The sequence below is a fragment of the Diadema antillarum genome, unplaced genomic scaffold, assembly GCF_040938485.1.
Source record: "Diadema antillarum isolate AM-2024a unplaced genomic scaffold, OU_Dant_1.0 seq00000447_RagTag, whole genome shotgun sequence".
Classification (NCBI taxonomy): Eukaryota; Metazoa; Echinodermata; class Echinoidea; order Diadematoida; family Diadematidae; genus Diadema; species Diadema antillarum.
The window spans coordinates 949,375-964,846 of NW_027271421.1; the positions used below are offsets into that span (position 1 = coordinate 949,375).

General features: G+C 37.8%; 1 protein-coding gene across 1 annotated transcript in view; it reads right to left on the reverse strand.

Annotated features, from left to right (window-relative positions):
* LOC139732799 (uncharacterized) overlaps positions 1–15,472 on the reverse strand; it is a 49,945-nt gene that overhangs the window by 11,276 nt on the left and 23,197 nt on the right. Inside the window, 24 exon segments of the mRNA XM_071643642.1 lie at positions 227–280; positions 723–776; positions 1,213–1,320; positions 1,879–1,932; positions 2,287–2,340; positions 3,082–3,135; positions 3,561–3,614; positions 4,154–4,207; positions 4,872–4,925; positions 5,288–5,386; positions 6,121–6,327; positions 6,699–6,752; positions 7,518–7,571; positions 8,515–8,559; positions 8,821–8,874; positions 9,969–10,121; positions 10,720–10,773; positions 11,266–11,319; positions 12,885–12,983; positions 13,699–13,797; positions 14,111–14,209; positions 14,360–14,458; positions 14,822–14,875; positions 15,323–15,421. Coding sequence (XP_071499743.1) covers positions 227–280; positions 723–776; positions 1,213–1,320; positions 1,879–1,932; positions 2,287–2,340; positions 3,082–3,135; positions 3,561–3,614; positions 4,154–4,207; positions 4,872–4,925; positions 5,288–5,386; positions 6,121–6,327; positions 6,699–6,752; positions 7,518–7,571; positions 8,515–8,559; positions 8,821–8,874; positions 9,969–10,121; positions 10,720–10,773; positions 11,266–11,319; positions 12,885–12,983; positions 13,699–13,797; positions 14,111–14,209; positions 14,360–14,458; positions 14,822–14,875; positions 15,323–15,421 — 1,863 coding nt within the window.

A 15,472-nucleotide genomic window follows, 5' to 3' on the forward strand; every position in this document is an offset into this window, starting at 1 on the left:
TATTTGAGCAGGTAAGTGTTCGGATGTGTGATTCAATTCAACTTACGTCACAAAAAATGGTTGAAACCTTTATTCATATGATCTGCAGTATTCTCTTAAGTCAGACACATCCAAGACTCACATTTCTGTTCTGTTGTGTCAATATTCAAAGGTCTCAAGTGTTGAGAGTAAATGCATAAAACAGAAAGGCAAGGTTCTTTTAGCAAAATGTAATAAGTTGACAAACCTGTGCTCCTGGTGCTCCAACATTTCCAATAGGTCCAGGGGGTCCAGAAGTTCCCTGAACAGACAAGTAAAAAATGTACATTACGGGTACATTACTGTAACATTCACTGACTTTTATTTCTTACAGGCGTATAAGGGGACATGTTTACTTGTGTTTAAATTTTAAAGATATTAATCAAAATTAATGAAATTACAGATTACAAACTGCAGACAGGAAATTTTAAAAAGAGCTCAAATAAGTAGGGGAAAAAAGTACTGTTTTAGTATTGTCCATTTATCTAGATGCTAAATTGAGCTAATGTTGCAAAGATTTAAAAAATAATGCCTCTGGCATCCTTCAGGCGGAGGCATAAAAAGTAATAAAAATGTACTGAAATTTCATGCTGCCATCAAAGACAATCACACAAAACATTCTTTTTAGAAATCAGTGACTACATTGTAGGTGTGCTGTTTCTGCTTGCTCAAGTCATAATAAATAGTAATGACTGGCTACTGACCTGTGCTCCAGTTTCTCCACGCTCTCCTTGTGGGCCAGCGGCTCCAACAGGTCCCTAGCATCAAGAAGAAGGAATTAAATGATCAAGAATTGTGAAGGACACATCACTATCAGACAGTTCTACTCACAGTGAAGTTAAAGGCAATGTGGCGTTAAAGGCAACACTCTTTGATTAAGACAATCCGAACCCTTACCCTGTGGTGAAAAAAAAAAAAAACGACAACAGAAAGCTCATAATTAAACATCAAGTAAGAAAGGAAATGGATATTGATAATGGTATTGAGGGACTCACAGCTTAATAACAACTTGAGATTACACAAAGCCAGTAGGTTGACGCTATACAAGGGTGTTAAATCAAGCATGCTTCATTTGGAAGAGTGCTTACCATCCCTGAGTAAGTAACATATGGTGCCTCATTTTTGAAATGGCTCTCTCAAGCACTCATGACAACATTAAACCTAGCACACAGCAGAGATGAATGTGAAATATACCTGTTGGCCTGGGTCTCCAGTGGGTCCAGCTGGTCCTGGAGGTCCAGTCTCTCCCCTAGCTCCTGATGGTCCAACATCTCCAGCTGGTCCTGGGTTTCCGGGGCGGCCCTGAAAGATGACAGGAGAAATTCAGAGTGCCACAGCTGCCAACATTCCCATATCAAAATCAGGTTTCAATGAGTAATGAGGAGTACTTGTGTAACATAAAAGCAAACATATAATAATTGTATTCAGAATTCAGAGGAACAGTTTACTCTCTTTGGCCAAAAACATATAACTCAGATATAATTAGTTTTTCAGGGAACCTCCCTCATATTCATCGAGACTGAACAGCAGCTCTATGTAATGAGAGCTAAGTTACTTTTGTATCATGCACATTCACTGACAAAAACAATACTTGCTGTACTGGTAACAACCACAAACTTTTCATTAACAGAAAGAGAGATTGATGATATGTGTTTTCCCCTTTTCAAACAGAAATAATTTCATGAGTTCCCATCAATCCAACCTTTCTTTAGCTCATAAATAGCATCACATTTCTCACAATATTCTTCATGGATTTTTGCTCATACGATACACAGAAAGCAAGTCCCATATTACCCACAGCACAAAATAAATAGGTCTGACAAATTTCCAAGGGAGAGGGTAGTTTAATACGTGACTTACAGGAGGTCCAGCAAATCCTTGGGATCCAGAAGCTCCCTGTGGTCCTTGGTCACCCTATGGTCAGAGATGGTCAAACACAAAAACAATTAAAACATCGAGACAAGAAACATCAATCACAGCTGTAACTCATTCAGTCTTGATAAAGCCAAAAGTTTATGGTTATGTTACTTAATTCTCGTATAATACATTTTTTTAAAACTCTACAAATAGACAAAAAAAGTATTAAAAAAAAAGAAATCATGAAAAAGACTTTTCAATCTAAAAGTATTTCAACAATTGATGTTTTTCTCACAAGTGATTGTTGAACTTGTAGGAATGTAGGTTTCACATGAGCATTGAAGTTTAAACAGACTAAGAAGGTTTGGTGAACATAAATACGATCATTTATGTCAACCAGGGTATACTCACAGTATCTCCACGCTGTCCTGGGGCTCCGGGTGGTCCAGGTTCTCCATTGTCTCCCTGTGAGTCAGATCATATCAAAATTGGACATTCATCAAGATGCTTGCAACAAATATACTTAAAGTCAAGAATACTACTCAATGAGATGAGGAGCAAAAATATATATCACAAGCAAGTTCTTCAAACTTCATTTCAATTGATGCTTACTCCATGAAGTTCATCACTACCATAACCTTTCGCCTTTTGATTTTGTTTTGTACAGCTTGTTATCTATACAGCCTAGTTTTTCTTCTCGATAATAATATTAATGCAGGCAAATTGAGAACTCTCAACGACATGAATTTTGCACAACTGTAAAAGTGGAAATTTTCGTGGTGTTGACATTTTTGTGCATTTCGCGCAACCAGAAACTAGCGCAAAAATAAAAGCACGTGAATATTTTTGCTTGCCATATGTTCCTGTGCGTGATGTTTTGATTCCGCAGAATTAAAAGAACATGAAACTCTTCTTGCCCGGCAAAGCGTGAAAAAAAGTCGCGTGAAAATATTCACTCTTACAATAAATGCGAAATGGACTCTGGGATATCTCAGGAGGCAACAATCAGAACCTCCCGGTGACAGCTAGAAAAGTGCTGGGTAAGGATCTTGTCTATTGTTGGTCATACCTGCATTTAAGATCAAAACTCAGAATCGGGTCAGGTGTAATAAATGGGTGAAATAATCTTTGTTGATCACACCTTGTTGTGTGAAGATATGAAAACAGGGAGTAGATTTTGCCCAAAAAAATTGATTAAATACTCACCCTTTCTCCAGCAAGTCCAGCAGGTCCACTAGGTCCCATAGGTCCAACAGGGCCCTGAAATTGAAGGGGGGGGGGGGGTGTATTATGAATATTTATTTTAAAAAAAATTTCTTGGTTTACAAATGACAACAGAAATAATTTAGCAACAGTGCATTCCTCATTCCTAAGCGCTCTCGTGCAAACATTGTGGTGATATTTCCACAATTTTTTTTTTCTGTTTCTTTACAAAATCTACTGAGGACTACCTATGAGAGAACAAATCTAAAATGTTCCTACTTCACTTTTCCTGTGGCATCAATTTGGTGTTCCTAATGCTGTCCTATAGCAGAAGCATTATGATCACATGATCTTCATTACATCCTAATGCTGTCCTATAGCAGAAGCATTATGATCACATGATCTTCATTACATTGTAATGCAGTGGAGCAGTAGAGAGGATAAGAGAGAGACTTAGGCTGGGAGTAGAGCAGTTATCTCACCCTCTGTCCCTCGGCTCCGGGAGGTCCATCAGGTCCAGGGCTTCCAGATGGTCCCTGTCACAAACGCAATGTCAAGAAAGTTAAGATAGTGAGAGCAAATAATTCCAAATATGGCAAACTGTTCTTCAGAGACGCATATCATGATGATTTTCCTTGAAAAGTAATATCCTGCTATGCTATGACCCTTGAACACCAATAAGCTTTGTTTTGAAGGACACGCAGTGAAATAAAATGATTGACGATAAGCTGTACTTCATACACACAAAGCACTTGATGTATATGCAGGGATGCCAACCTTTGTAAACATCATTGCAGTATTCTAAGGGCATGGCATATTTTTGACGGAAAACAGTATTTTCACCTTACCTGTAATAAACGTGTGGTAATATATTTTGGGAAAAAAATTCAATTTTCCATGAAACCTGTGGTATTTCCTTTTTTTTTTTGGGGGGGGGGGGGGGATTTTTTTTTAAATCATTGAAATGGGAGAAACCATTGTCCAGTGGAATAGTAAGAGGAATTTAAACTTTACTAATTGAAGACTATCATATCATTATAAATCTTTATCATAACTTTCTTGTTTATTTACTTACAGGAGGTCCACGAGCACCAGGAGGTCCAGAGGGTCCAAGTTCACCAGGAGGTCCCTATAGTGAAGCAAAAAAATTCATAACATTTTGTTTCAGTGGCATAAAGCAAACAAAAATAGTTCAATCCTGCAGAGTTTCCTCAGAAATAGATTATAGATGCATTTAGAATAGGTGTAAGGGTTAAAGTGAATAAGAAGGTCAATAATAATACTAATAATAGTAATAGTACTAGTTGTAGTAGTAGTAATAATAATAATAATAATAAGAATGATAATAATACAATAATTATTATTATTATTACTATAATTATTATTATTATTATTATTATCATTATTATTATCATTATAATTATTATTATTATCATCATTATCATTATCATTATCATTATCATTATCATTATCATTATTATTATTATTATTATTATTATTATTATTATTATTATTATTATCATTTTTTTTATTGTTATTATTCTTATTATTATTATTTTAATAGTAATGATGATAATATGGTTTTCTTCACCCAGGGTAGTCTATTCAACACTGATACTGTTCTATTAGAGGATGTTGCCACAACTATTACCCCCATGTTGCCAGGTATCCATTCTGCAGCTGGGTATTTTGATATACCATGCACTTGAGAAAGCTAATGTTTTAACTTACAAAGGATGACATATCTAACATACATTGATTTCAGCATGAAAAAGAACATATGTTACACGTACCTGAAGTCCAACATTGCCAGGGGGACCGGGTTCTCCTTTTTGGCCTGGGGGTCCCTGTGAGGAGAGATAGAAATATATGAACATAGTACATATGAACATTGATATGGGTAACTATTGTTTAGGACAATTTTTATGTACCAGTCAATCCTTTTCTTTCAACGTAACCATATACAGAGTAATATTGCATATTTCACAAGTATGTTAATATCAGGCAACTTTAACAAGTGCTGCATAATTTGCTAGGGGAAAAATGACAATGATTGAATTTTGTATTTCACTTAGTAATTGACTCTGATTTCTAGAGTTTTTCATAATATTCATACAACTTGAGTTTGTTTTTAGTTTTTCCCCATTCTAGAATGTGTCAAGTCCTAATTGAACACATGAGCATGTATTGCTGCTGCTATGAGACTTACAGTTGCTCCATCATTTCCTGCCCGTCCACTGATTCCACGCCTTCCCTGAGGTCCAGTCAAACCTTGAGATCCACGCTCACCAGGTGGTCCACGTTCACCCTAGAAAGAATGAAACTGTAAGTTAACAAAGTGGCCAAGTCCAACATATTTCCGCTCCAAATAATTCTGTCGTCACAAGTTAATCATCTTTCAATGCCCTCCCTCTTCTTAACATTCCTTATTCTTCAGGTCTGCCTACTTGTTGTTCACTAATTGCACTGCCATGACTGGCTATCAACTTAAAAAAAGAAAAAAAGAAAAAGAAATCTATTACAACTGATGGCACAATTAAAAAAAAAAGAATATTTACAAAAAAGAAATAAAAAAAACTAAAGAGAATATTTACACAAAAAAATGCATCAGTTTTGAGCTTAATTTAGTAATTTATACTAAATTGCCTGATTTGCATGCGTCATGCATAAATTGGCATAATTTAGCATAAATGATATATATTTTTTTCAATTAACTTCATGGTACCCAAGATTACGTGATAGGAAATATTGGTGCTAATTTTCGTCATGATCGCGCGGTTGACGGCCGAGATCTGGGGGGGGGGGGGAGGGCCTGGGAGGCCCCCCCTCTCCCTCCCGGCTGTATCATCCACCTAAAAAGCGCAGTCTAGTTAGGGCCTTGCACGATTACTGAATCTACTGAATGGCTAAGGATGTCCTTTGGTATCTACAAATACCATGTCTTTGAAAGCATCCCAGTGAAAAGATTACCAAGCTAGAAAGCAATGGAAGAAGCTTCTTGCTGTGCAAAAAGCAGAGTTGACAATATTTATCAACACTCACACGAGGTCCAGATGGTCCTTGGGGTCCAGTCTCTCCAGCAGGTCCAGTGTCTCCCTGTGCACCAGCCTCACCAGAAGGTCCAGGTGGTCCAGGTGGTCCCATTGATCCTGCGGGACCTTGTGGTCCCTGATTACCCCTGTCTCCAGCAGCTCCTTGTGGGCCAGGAGGTCCAGCAACTCCAGGCTCTCCACGTTTGCCAGGCTCTCCCTGTCAGAATCACCATGAAGGGTGGTGTAAATATAGGTGTTGCACTTTTTCTAAATCCTGTTATGGTTTCTAATTGACCAAAATTTTGTCCAAGTCATGCATAAATCCACAGCTGAAAATTGTTAACATGCCTCCAGCACCCTTCGCGAGGAGGCGTAAAAATATTACAAATTTCTTAATGGCAAATCCTATTGCCGATAGAAAGCTTTAAAATCTTTCACTTGGAAAATCAGAACATTTAGGGTTAATTGTACATGGGTTTGTACTGTTATTGCACACACCACTACAGTAGAGAGAGCATAAGCCACTAAGGCACACTCCAATACAGCATATAGTCTTGAGATTCACTCCCTGAAGTGTAGAGTACTTACAGTTAATCCTGGGGCACCTGGAGCTCCACGTTGTCCATCCTCACCACGCTCTCCCTGTTGGCAGAAACCAAAGTAGAATCTCATTCATACCTTCACGATTTTATCATTGCATAACACTATCCAAAGATTACTTACAGTTTCAAACAATGAAAGACAACAATCTATGATGTTCTCAATATCCTTCAATACATATTAACATGTCATTTAAGGTACCGTTTACCAATGGGATCGATGATTTCAAAAATGTTTGAGATATCATACATGTATTTGATGCATATGTGTGGGTCAGTTGTATCGCAAAACATCCTATCATGTAAAAATTTCACAACAAAGTCTAAATTATAAGGAGATAAGCCTTATTCTCAACAACCATAATTGAGATGGATAGGTATATAAATATTTGTATTAATAACTATTGCTCACCTCTGTATATTTAACAATATTTAACATTCACTATACAGATTAAAATTTTTACACTGGTTGTTTCTATCCCAAACTCACATTTTAGAAATTTTGTAAAGTACTGAAGCTGGGTTTTTGTTTCATCTGCAAATGGTAAAGAATGCCCACACTTGTTAGAGTTTACACAAATCTGAAAAGCCCTTTTCAGTCTCACAGAGAGCCTCTCAGCTGCTAGTTGACTGCAATGAGACATACACACAATAGTTTCCCTTATTCATTTTGCACTTTCTCGTTCAAACTGTAGGTTAATATTTCATACTTCATCAGGACTTTGATTCAAATGATGATGCTTCAAATGAAAAAAGAAATTGTGAAACAGCAGGCTTTATTGGTCGGCAAACCAGGTATTGAACTTACACGTTGACCAGCAGATCCGGGCAGTCCAACCAAACCTGGCAGACCACGTCGACCCTATGAGAAAGAAAGAATAAACGAGTACAATGATAAATTAAAGAAACCAAAGTCAGGATTGTCAAAGAACTCATTCTATTTTGAAAACTTACTTGAAAATGAAAGAAAAATGAAATGTGCCATTGTTTTTTCAAGGGACCCCTCAGATTGTTCTGTTCAAAGTTAAAGGGCGTGCACAGTTGCGGTCCAGGTGAGGATTTAGCTTTTAACATTTTGCTACATATTCAGAAACTTCTCTGTGAGATGTAAAAGTGCATGCAATTCTAAGGGGTATCAAAAGTTTATTTGATGAAAATCGGTTTTGAAATGGCTGAGATATCCCAAAACAACGTGAAACAAAGAGATCCTAATAAAAGGTGTGGGATGTTGCCTTTTATAATTATCATTTTCTTTTCATATCTCAGTCATTTGAAAACCTATTTTCATCAAATAAACGTTGAATTCTTCTTGGAATTACATGTTCTTTCATATTTCATTGGAGTTTTCATTATCTCACTTAAAAATGTTCAAAACATGAATCCCAACCTCAACCAGTAAGTACTGTACAGTCCCTTTAACATTATGCTTATTTCCCGATGAAGAATTTTTCAGTTATCCCCATTTTTTACCATGCAAAGTGCAACAATGATCCATTTTTATCATGGAAAGAGATCACATATCTTATCACAACTTTTATGTCGTGTTGAACTACAAGGTCTTCAACTAAATAATTTTCTCATTAGCAAAAGCAAATCATTGGCACTTTGGTCTGAAGCTCAAATTGTTTTACAGAAGCTGCTGCGATTTTTCCAACAAGAGAAATGTTGAACACTTTTATAAGTGTTTTCAATACATTGTTATGGAAGTGAAGACACAAGCTTGAAATCTGACGAGGTTGACTAAGGATGAGACAAAGGATTCTAGCTAGGGCAGCGAGGGAGAACTAGAAAGGTCCTTCACTTACTTCAGCACCAGCAGGTCCAGTTGCACCTGGCTCTCCAGGAGCACCCTGTGAGACAGAAGATGACAAAAAACATGTATCAGCATGGATGAAGAATTGTCGTACCTTAACACTGTCACTATTCTTTCCTTCAGAGATGACCTCAAAGAACACTTGTCAAGTCCATGAACAATGTAGTTTTTCATTCAATTACTCAGCAAAAAGTTATGTGCAGGAAGCATTCTCTTGAAACACTTAAAATTCTAATAAGAAGTTTATAGAGTAGTGTTGAAATTTTAAATGGTGTATAGGAGTGAAAATTAAACTCACAGCAGGTCCTGGCTTTCCATCACGTCCTTGCTTTCCTGGTGGTCCGGTCAGTCCCTGTAGATAGACAAACACAACGAATCATGCATTTACGCTTCAAAATTATCTTACAACCCATTGACAGTCAAACAGCAAAAACATCTTCATTTCTCACTAGAAGCAAGGGCCAAACTTTAAAAAGTCCTGTTTACCCTTGGGAGAAGTGATTTTGAAAATGTTCAAGATCACATCTGATGCATATGTTGTCGGTCTGTTGCATCACAAAACATCCTACCATATTAAATTTTTGTAACAAGGCCTAAAATATAAGGAGATCTCAGTGTTTTTCTCAATACACCGTAACTGTAGATGGTTTAGTCTGGAAACATTTTTATTACAACTATTGTTCACATTTGGTGTATTTAACAATACTTAACATCGATTATACAGATTCAAATTTTTATGGTGGTTATTTCTATCGCTAACTCACATTTCAGAACTATTTTAAAGCTCTAATGCTGGGTTTTTGTTAAATCTGCAAATGGTAAATTATGCCTTTAATATCACAAAGAAGGAGCACTAGAATGTTCCCCATTACAAAGAAACAGCCACCTACTTAATTGCATCTCAATACATTGTTTTACTTGAGAGTTTAGTTGCCATACACTTGGTACATTTCCTGTATCTATAAGAAAAACAAGCAATGAAATCCATCTCCAATTACAATCTTAAAATTGATGAAACTTAGTTCTGCTTAATGAAATCTCATTATGGAGCTTTAGATTTTAGACGCGTGGACGTTCAGAGGGAAAAACATGTTCTGAGCGTGCGCAGAAGCACGCGTCAAGTCGATCTATTTTTAGCTTGCGTGGCCCGAGTTTTTCACTACGCGTACTGGGCTATTTTTACGTCCACACAGTTTGCTACGTAGAGAACTACTTCATGAACCAATCAAATGGGGGCGTGATTTTATTTTTTATACGTTGCGTCCCAGTGTAATCTAAAGCTACTTTTCAATGCGACGCAGGGGAGAGGAGAACGTCAAGCGCACTCGTCGTCTCAAACGTCCGTGCGTCAAAATCTAAGGCTCCCTAATGTTCATTTGGGCAGTGTTGCCTACTCTCTGTCTCTTTGTCACACCAACAAGTGGCTGAGAAATGTTCAGTGCTTACCCTCTGTCCTGGCATTCCTGGTTCTCCTGGTCTGCCTGGCTCACCAGCAGCTCCCTTAGCTCCACCTGCTCCACGTTCTCCACCCAGTCCACGGTCTCCCTTAGGTCCAGGAGCTCCTGGTGCTCCAGAGATACCGGGAGGTCCCATTGGTCCCTGTACATAGCACATAGGGAGGGAAACTGATTAGTACAAGTAGGCACTAGACATGGGAGAAAGGGAGACACTGTTCATCTCACTTTCAAAGGATACAGGCAAATATTCTTTCTTTTTCCTGAAATCATTTCTGGTGGTTTAGACATTAGCTATGTATAAAGTTTGATCAATTAATGCTGCATGTTTCTATAATTTGATCTATTATAATTTGGTACTGATCATCCTTTCATGTGTCACAGCACCAAAACGATAACTACCGTGAAGACCTCATTTTCCTTTTCTCAATACTGTAAGATATAACATCCTACTCTGATGTATAAATGCCCTAGTTCCTACCAAAAAAAAAAAACCAAAACACATAGCACACACGCCAATAACATGAACAAACATATGAATAATTACGAGGAAGCAAATGGGACAATTTTTTACCCCTTTTCTATTGTTCTATGTCAGGATATACGAGATGATGGGGGGGGGGGGAAATAGTTACAAAAGATTATTCAATTGCCATTTTAGACTGAGTATGTATCACATAGTTCAGCCCGGTGAGCATTTGTACAAGTACAGTTAACCTCCATTGAGTGTCTTCTCAACTTACACGTTCTCCTACAGCACCTGGAGGTCCAGCTGGTCCAACACTTCCACGTGGTCCCTGGAAGCAACAAATGAATAGAAGAGGGTTTCATCCACTGCTTTCATTTCTACACCACACAATGGTGAGAGTACCTTGAGGTCACAATGGTACAACATGTTATCTAGAGAATAGAGTTAGTTCTTGATACCAACATATTTTTTTTTTAATAAATATGAAAACTGCTTCCTGTTACAAGCCTCATGACTTTATTTGGCTATCACATTATAAAATTAACCTCCATCTGAAGTAAACAAAAAAATAAATGAGGCTCAGATTATTTGTACATTCTGAAGTATGATGCAATTATAACTTGGAAAAGGTTTGTAATGTGATCCAAATTCTAAATATTTCTGTATGGTCCATTTGTGTTATGATCAAAAAATGGACTGATCCACTAGTACACTTTTTAGCACCTCTACAAACCAATCAACATTATCAATAGTCTTTTTTTTCTTAAATCTATTTCAGCATCCTCTGTAGAAAAAGTCTAAATCACTTGGTCAGACTTACACGGTCTCCACTCTCTCCCTGAGGTCCTGGAGGTCCACCAGGTCCAGTCTCACCCTGGAAACAGATTATGTATAATAAATACAGTATGAGTAATATCCATGAGTTGGTGGCATAATAAGGTTTGCTCCATACTTATGTCATTGTCTCAGCAATCTAAACTATTTGAAGTAAACAAAATAAATTTAGTCTGTACAGGCACTCAGTTGAAAGTTGTAAAAAGGTTCTCTTACTTTGAGTCTAGAAATTATCATTACATCATGAACAAGCGAGTTCTATGCACACACCAGGCAATGCGATGCGAGTTGAGAATCACCCATCCGTACAATGGTGCCAATCGAGATTGAGATCCGCCTCTAGCAACCACAGTGGCTTCTGATTGGCTCACTGAGAGAGTCATATTTCCCGGGCACCTTCCTCGGAACTCAGCATATGGAGCCGAATACACAATGCATTTCGCTTGGGTTTGTTTACCAGTAAGTCTTTCAAGATGGCGGATATGATAATTGTAAGCTTGCTGGGTAGGTTGCATGTGCATGTGCACGTACTACCCAATGGCATCCACACGCTATGCCTGTGTGTGTGCACACGTCACGGGAGCAAGTGGCGCATTCGTATCCACATCTTTACAAATCACGTTTTCATTGCGGTTGATTTGTCTTGTAAATCTAATCGTTTGGGACCCTTTCGAAGGCAGAAAGATGGCAAGAGTCACGCTTCCTGTTGTTGTTTTTTTTTCAAGCCGTGCATGTGTTGCATTGTGTAGTACACAAACAAACAAACAAACACAACTTTACTTAGTTTGGTGCAATTTTGGCATTGTTAATAATACTGCCTATTTGAATATTAGTCATTTATGACCGCTCCTTTCCTCGCTTCTGCTGTCTTTTGAGTCAACCAGTACTGTCATATTTATATAGTTTTCTAAGCACAATTGACACGCTATGTTTCCGATCGCATGTTGCAGGATTTTTTGTGCCGATTTGCGACTCTGATACGTTCAAACCATGTTCCCTATCGTATCTGTTTTCACGTTGGAAGTTATTGTGCTGCCTAGTGTTGATGTTCACTTTTTGTTTCCCTTCCGTTGTCAAACATAGCGGTAAAAAAGCTCGGATAGAAAGCCAAACGAAGAGCACACACCACAATGTGAGCGTACTGGTATCTATTGTCGCAACAACAATTGAGCATGCACGCATGGAGAAAAACATTTCCGACAGGCTGCGAGACCTATCTCCGAAAGCCGAACTATGTAAATGTGTGAGATGCACTAGCCAATCGCACGCGAGATGCCGTGCCGTAGCAACACTGGGCATATTGGCGTGGCGTTCGAAAGAAGATCGAAACTGCGATCTAACATAGGGCATTTAAAATTCCATTTTTGATAGGAAAAACTTAGTCATATGCTATGGAATTTAGTGAAGATGTAGAAAACATATCAAAGATTCTAATTCTGCAGAAATCCAAAATCGCCAAAAATTATAGTCAAAATCTTTGTACCCCACCCAGGAGGGAATTTGCTCTTGCGACTTTTGCCTGAACTGTTGGCGCGGGTCACATATATCTTAACAGGTTATTGTCAGTAGGGGAACTTTAAGTTAAAAGAGAAGTCGTCAACATACACGGGGTCCAATTGGTCCAGTCTCTCCTTGGGCTCCTGGGGCTCCAGCATTACCTTGGTCTCCCTTAGATCCAGCTGGGCCAGGGCTACCAGCAGGTCCCTAGTTGGGTGTGATAGAAAAATGATGTGTACTATCAAAAAGTGTTCAAAAAAATCTTGTTTTAGTATTGTTTACCATTTGTAGCAATGTTTTTTTTTTTTTTTAATGTTCCAGTTATCACATTTGATGCATATGTGCAGGTCAGTTGCATCACAAAACATCCTATCATAAAAAAAATTGCAATAATGCCTAGAATATAATGAGATATCCCTTTTTTTCTAAACAAACCATAAATGTAAATAGTTTATTCTAGAAACAATTTTTTTGTAAATATTGTTCACATTTTGTATATCTAACGATACACAACATTGATTATCCTGATCCAAACTTTTTAATAGGTTGTTTCTATCCGTAACTCACATTTTAGAACTATTTTGAAGCACTAAGGCTGGATTATTGTTTCATCTGCAAATGGTGAATACTGCCATTAAAATGTTATAATATATATATATATGTATATATATATATATATTTATATAAATATATATATATATATATATATATATATATATTAAAAGATTTTATTATTGCCCCACTATCAACTCTGTGTCTAGAGAAATCAAGTTTGATTTCAATTTTGCCATAAAAATTCGACCAGAAATATGAGTTGTGCCTCATCTACAACCAGAAAAAAAAACAAAAAAGAAAAAAATGTTTCAGATAATGGCAATTTTAACTATAACTTGACTAAAAATTCTGTCAGGGTTAAGCTTACTGGAGGTCCACGGGCACCAGGGAATCCGGGTGAACCTTGAGCTCCTGGGGGTCCGGCTGATCCTTTGGCTCCATTAGATCCATCTCGGCCTGGGACTCCCTGCAGACATCAGGCCAAATAAGAACAGTATAAGCAAGCTGAGTCATTTAGGTGGTAATATTTAAATGCAAGGATCAAATAATCCCATGTTGATTTAGCAAACAGTTGATTTAGAAAACTTTGGGTATATCAAACATTAGTATTACACTTTATACACTTCTCTCTTTCTCAAAGCATCACCTTGCCAAAATATCTTATGATACGCATGCATGCATTCACAAATTATATAGTTGGTTGTTTGTTTTGTTGTTGTTGGGTTTTTTTTAGGGGGGGGGGAGGAGAAGAGGGCATTGGATAAAGTGAGGTGGCTTACAGGGGGTCCAGTCTGTCCCTGTGCTCCCTCAGCTCCACGCTCTCCACGGGCTCCTTGAAGACCTGGGGCTCCACGTGCACCAGGTGATCCAGCATCTCCCTAATAATGTGAAGAGCATTAAAAGACAGTTATTTAATGTATTCATATCCAATAATGATAATTATCAAATGCATTTCAAGATTAAGATCTAACTTAAAATCATTTTCAAAAAAAGAACACAGAAAACAAACGAACAAAAAAAAAAATCACCTTAGCACCAGCAATTCCAGGCATGCCAGGAACACCAGGAGGTCCAGTAGAGCCTGGGGGTCCTTGTGATCCAGTTGCACCATCAGCACCACGGTCTCCCTGGCAAAGAAATGGGTGAAAATGCATTTATCACTTGGTGCCTCACCATGAAACTTCTCTTTAAAAAGGGAGCACTTGAATACCAGTATCTTCGCTTCTTTGAACAATGATAAAGTTTTTGTTTTGGGTTTGAAACGGGATTACTGAAGAATTTATTACAATAAATGTTTGAGTTTACATGCATATGCCCAGCATTTCATGTTTCACCATCTTCTTGAAAAACTTCATGGTCCATGTTATATCACTATCTCTAGATATGATTCTCTTCAAGTGAGTATGTTTCAATTCATTAATATCTACAGGCAAGGCATTTGTCATGGGTTGACAAGTTGAGAAGACAGAAATATGGGTAAACTGAGTTACCTGTGGTCCAGCTGGTCCAGTTCGGCCACGCTCTCCTTGGGGTCCAGGAGCTCCCTACATCACAAACACAATAAACAAAAAACTGAGCTCATCAAGGTTCACTCAATCCTGCTTACAGTTATCTTTTCAGCAAGTTTCATGTTGCTCACACCATAGAAACCTCTCTTGTTCATGGTCATAGGTTCAAATTTTTATGCCAAACTTCAATTGGCAATGGCAGGCAATATCAATTTCAACTCATTTTGTCAACATTATTGACAAACTTACTTTCATTACTTACAAGAGTTGTTTATCTTTCCTTACAGGGCACAACTTATTTCTTGCTTTACTTTCTCCAAAGAGTTCGCACATAAAAATTGTATCTCGCATTACCATCAACATTCAATGAAATTCATATATCAGAATTGCAAAGAAGGATTGTGCATTACAAAGGCATTATTTTATCCTTGAATTGTTCCTTATCATTTCAAAAGGCAAATGAGAGTTTCAAGAAATACTTACAGAGGGTCCAGGAGGGCCTGCAGCACCTGGGCTTCCATCATTTCCTCGGTCACCAGTCTCTCCCCTCTCTCCCTTCATTCCTGAGAGTCCAGGCAGACCCTACCATTATCAAAACACACAGAATCACATGTGGACATTAAATCTTCTTTC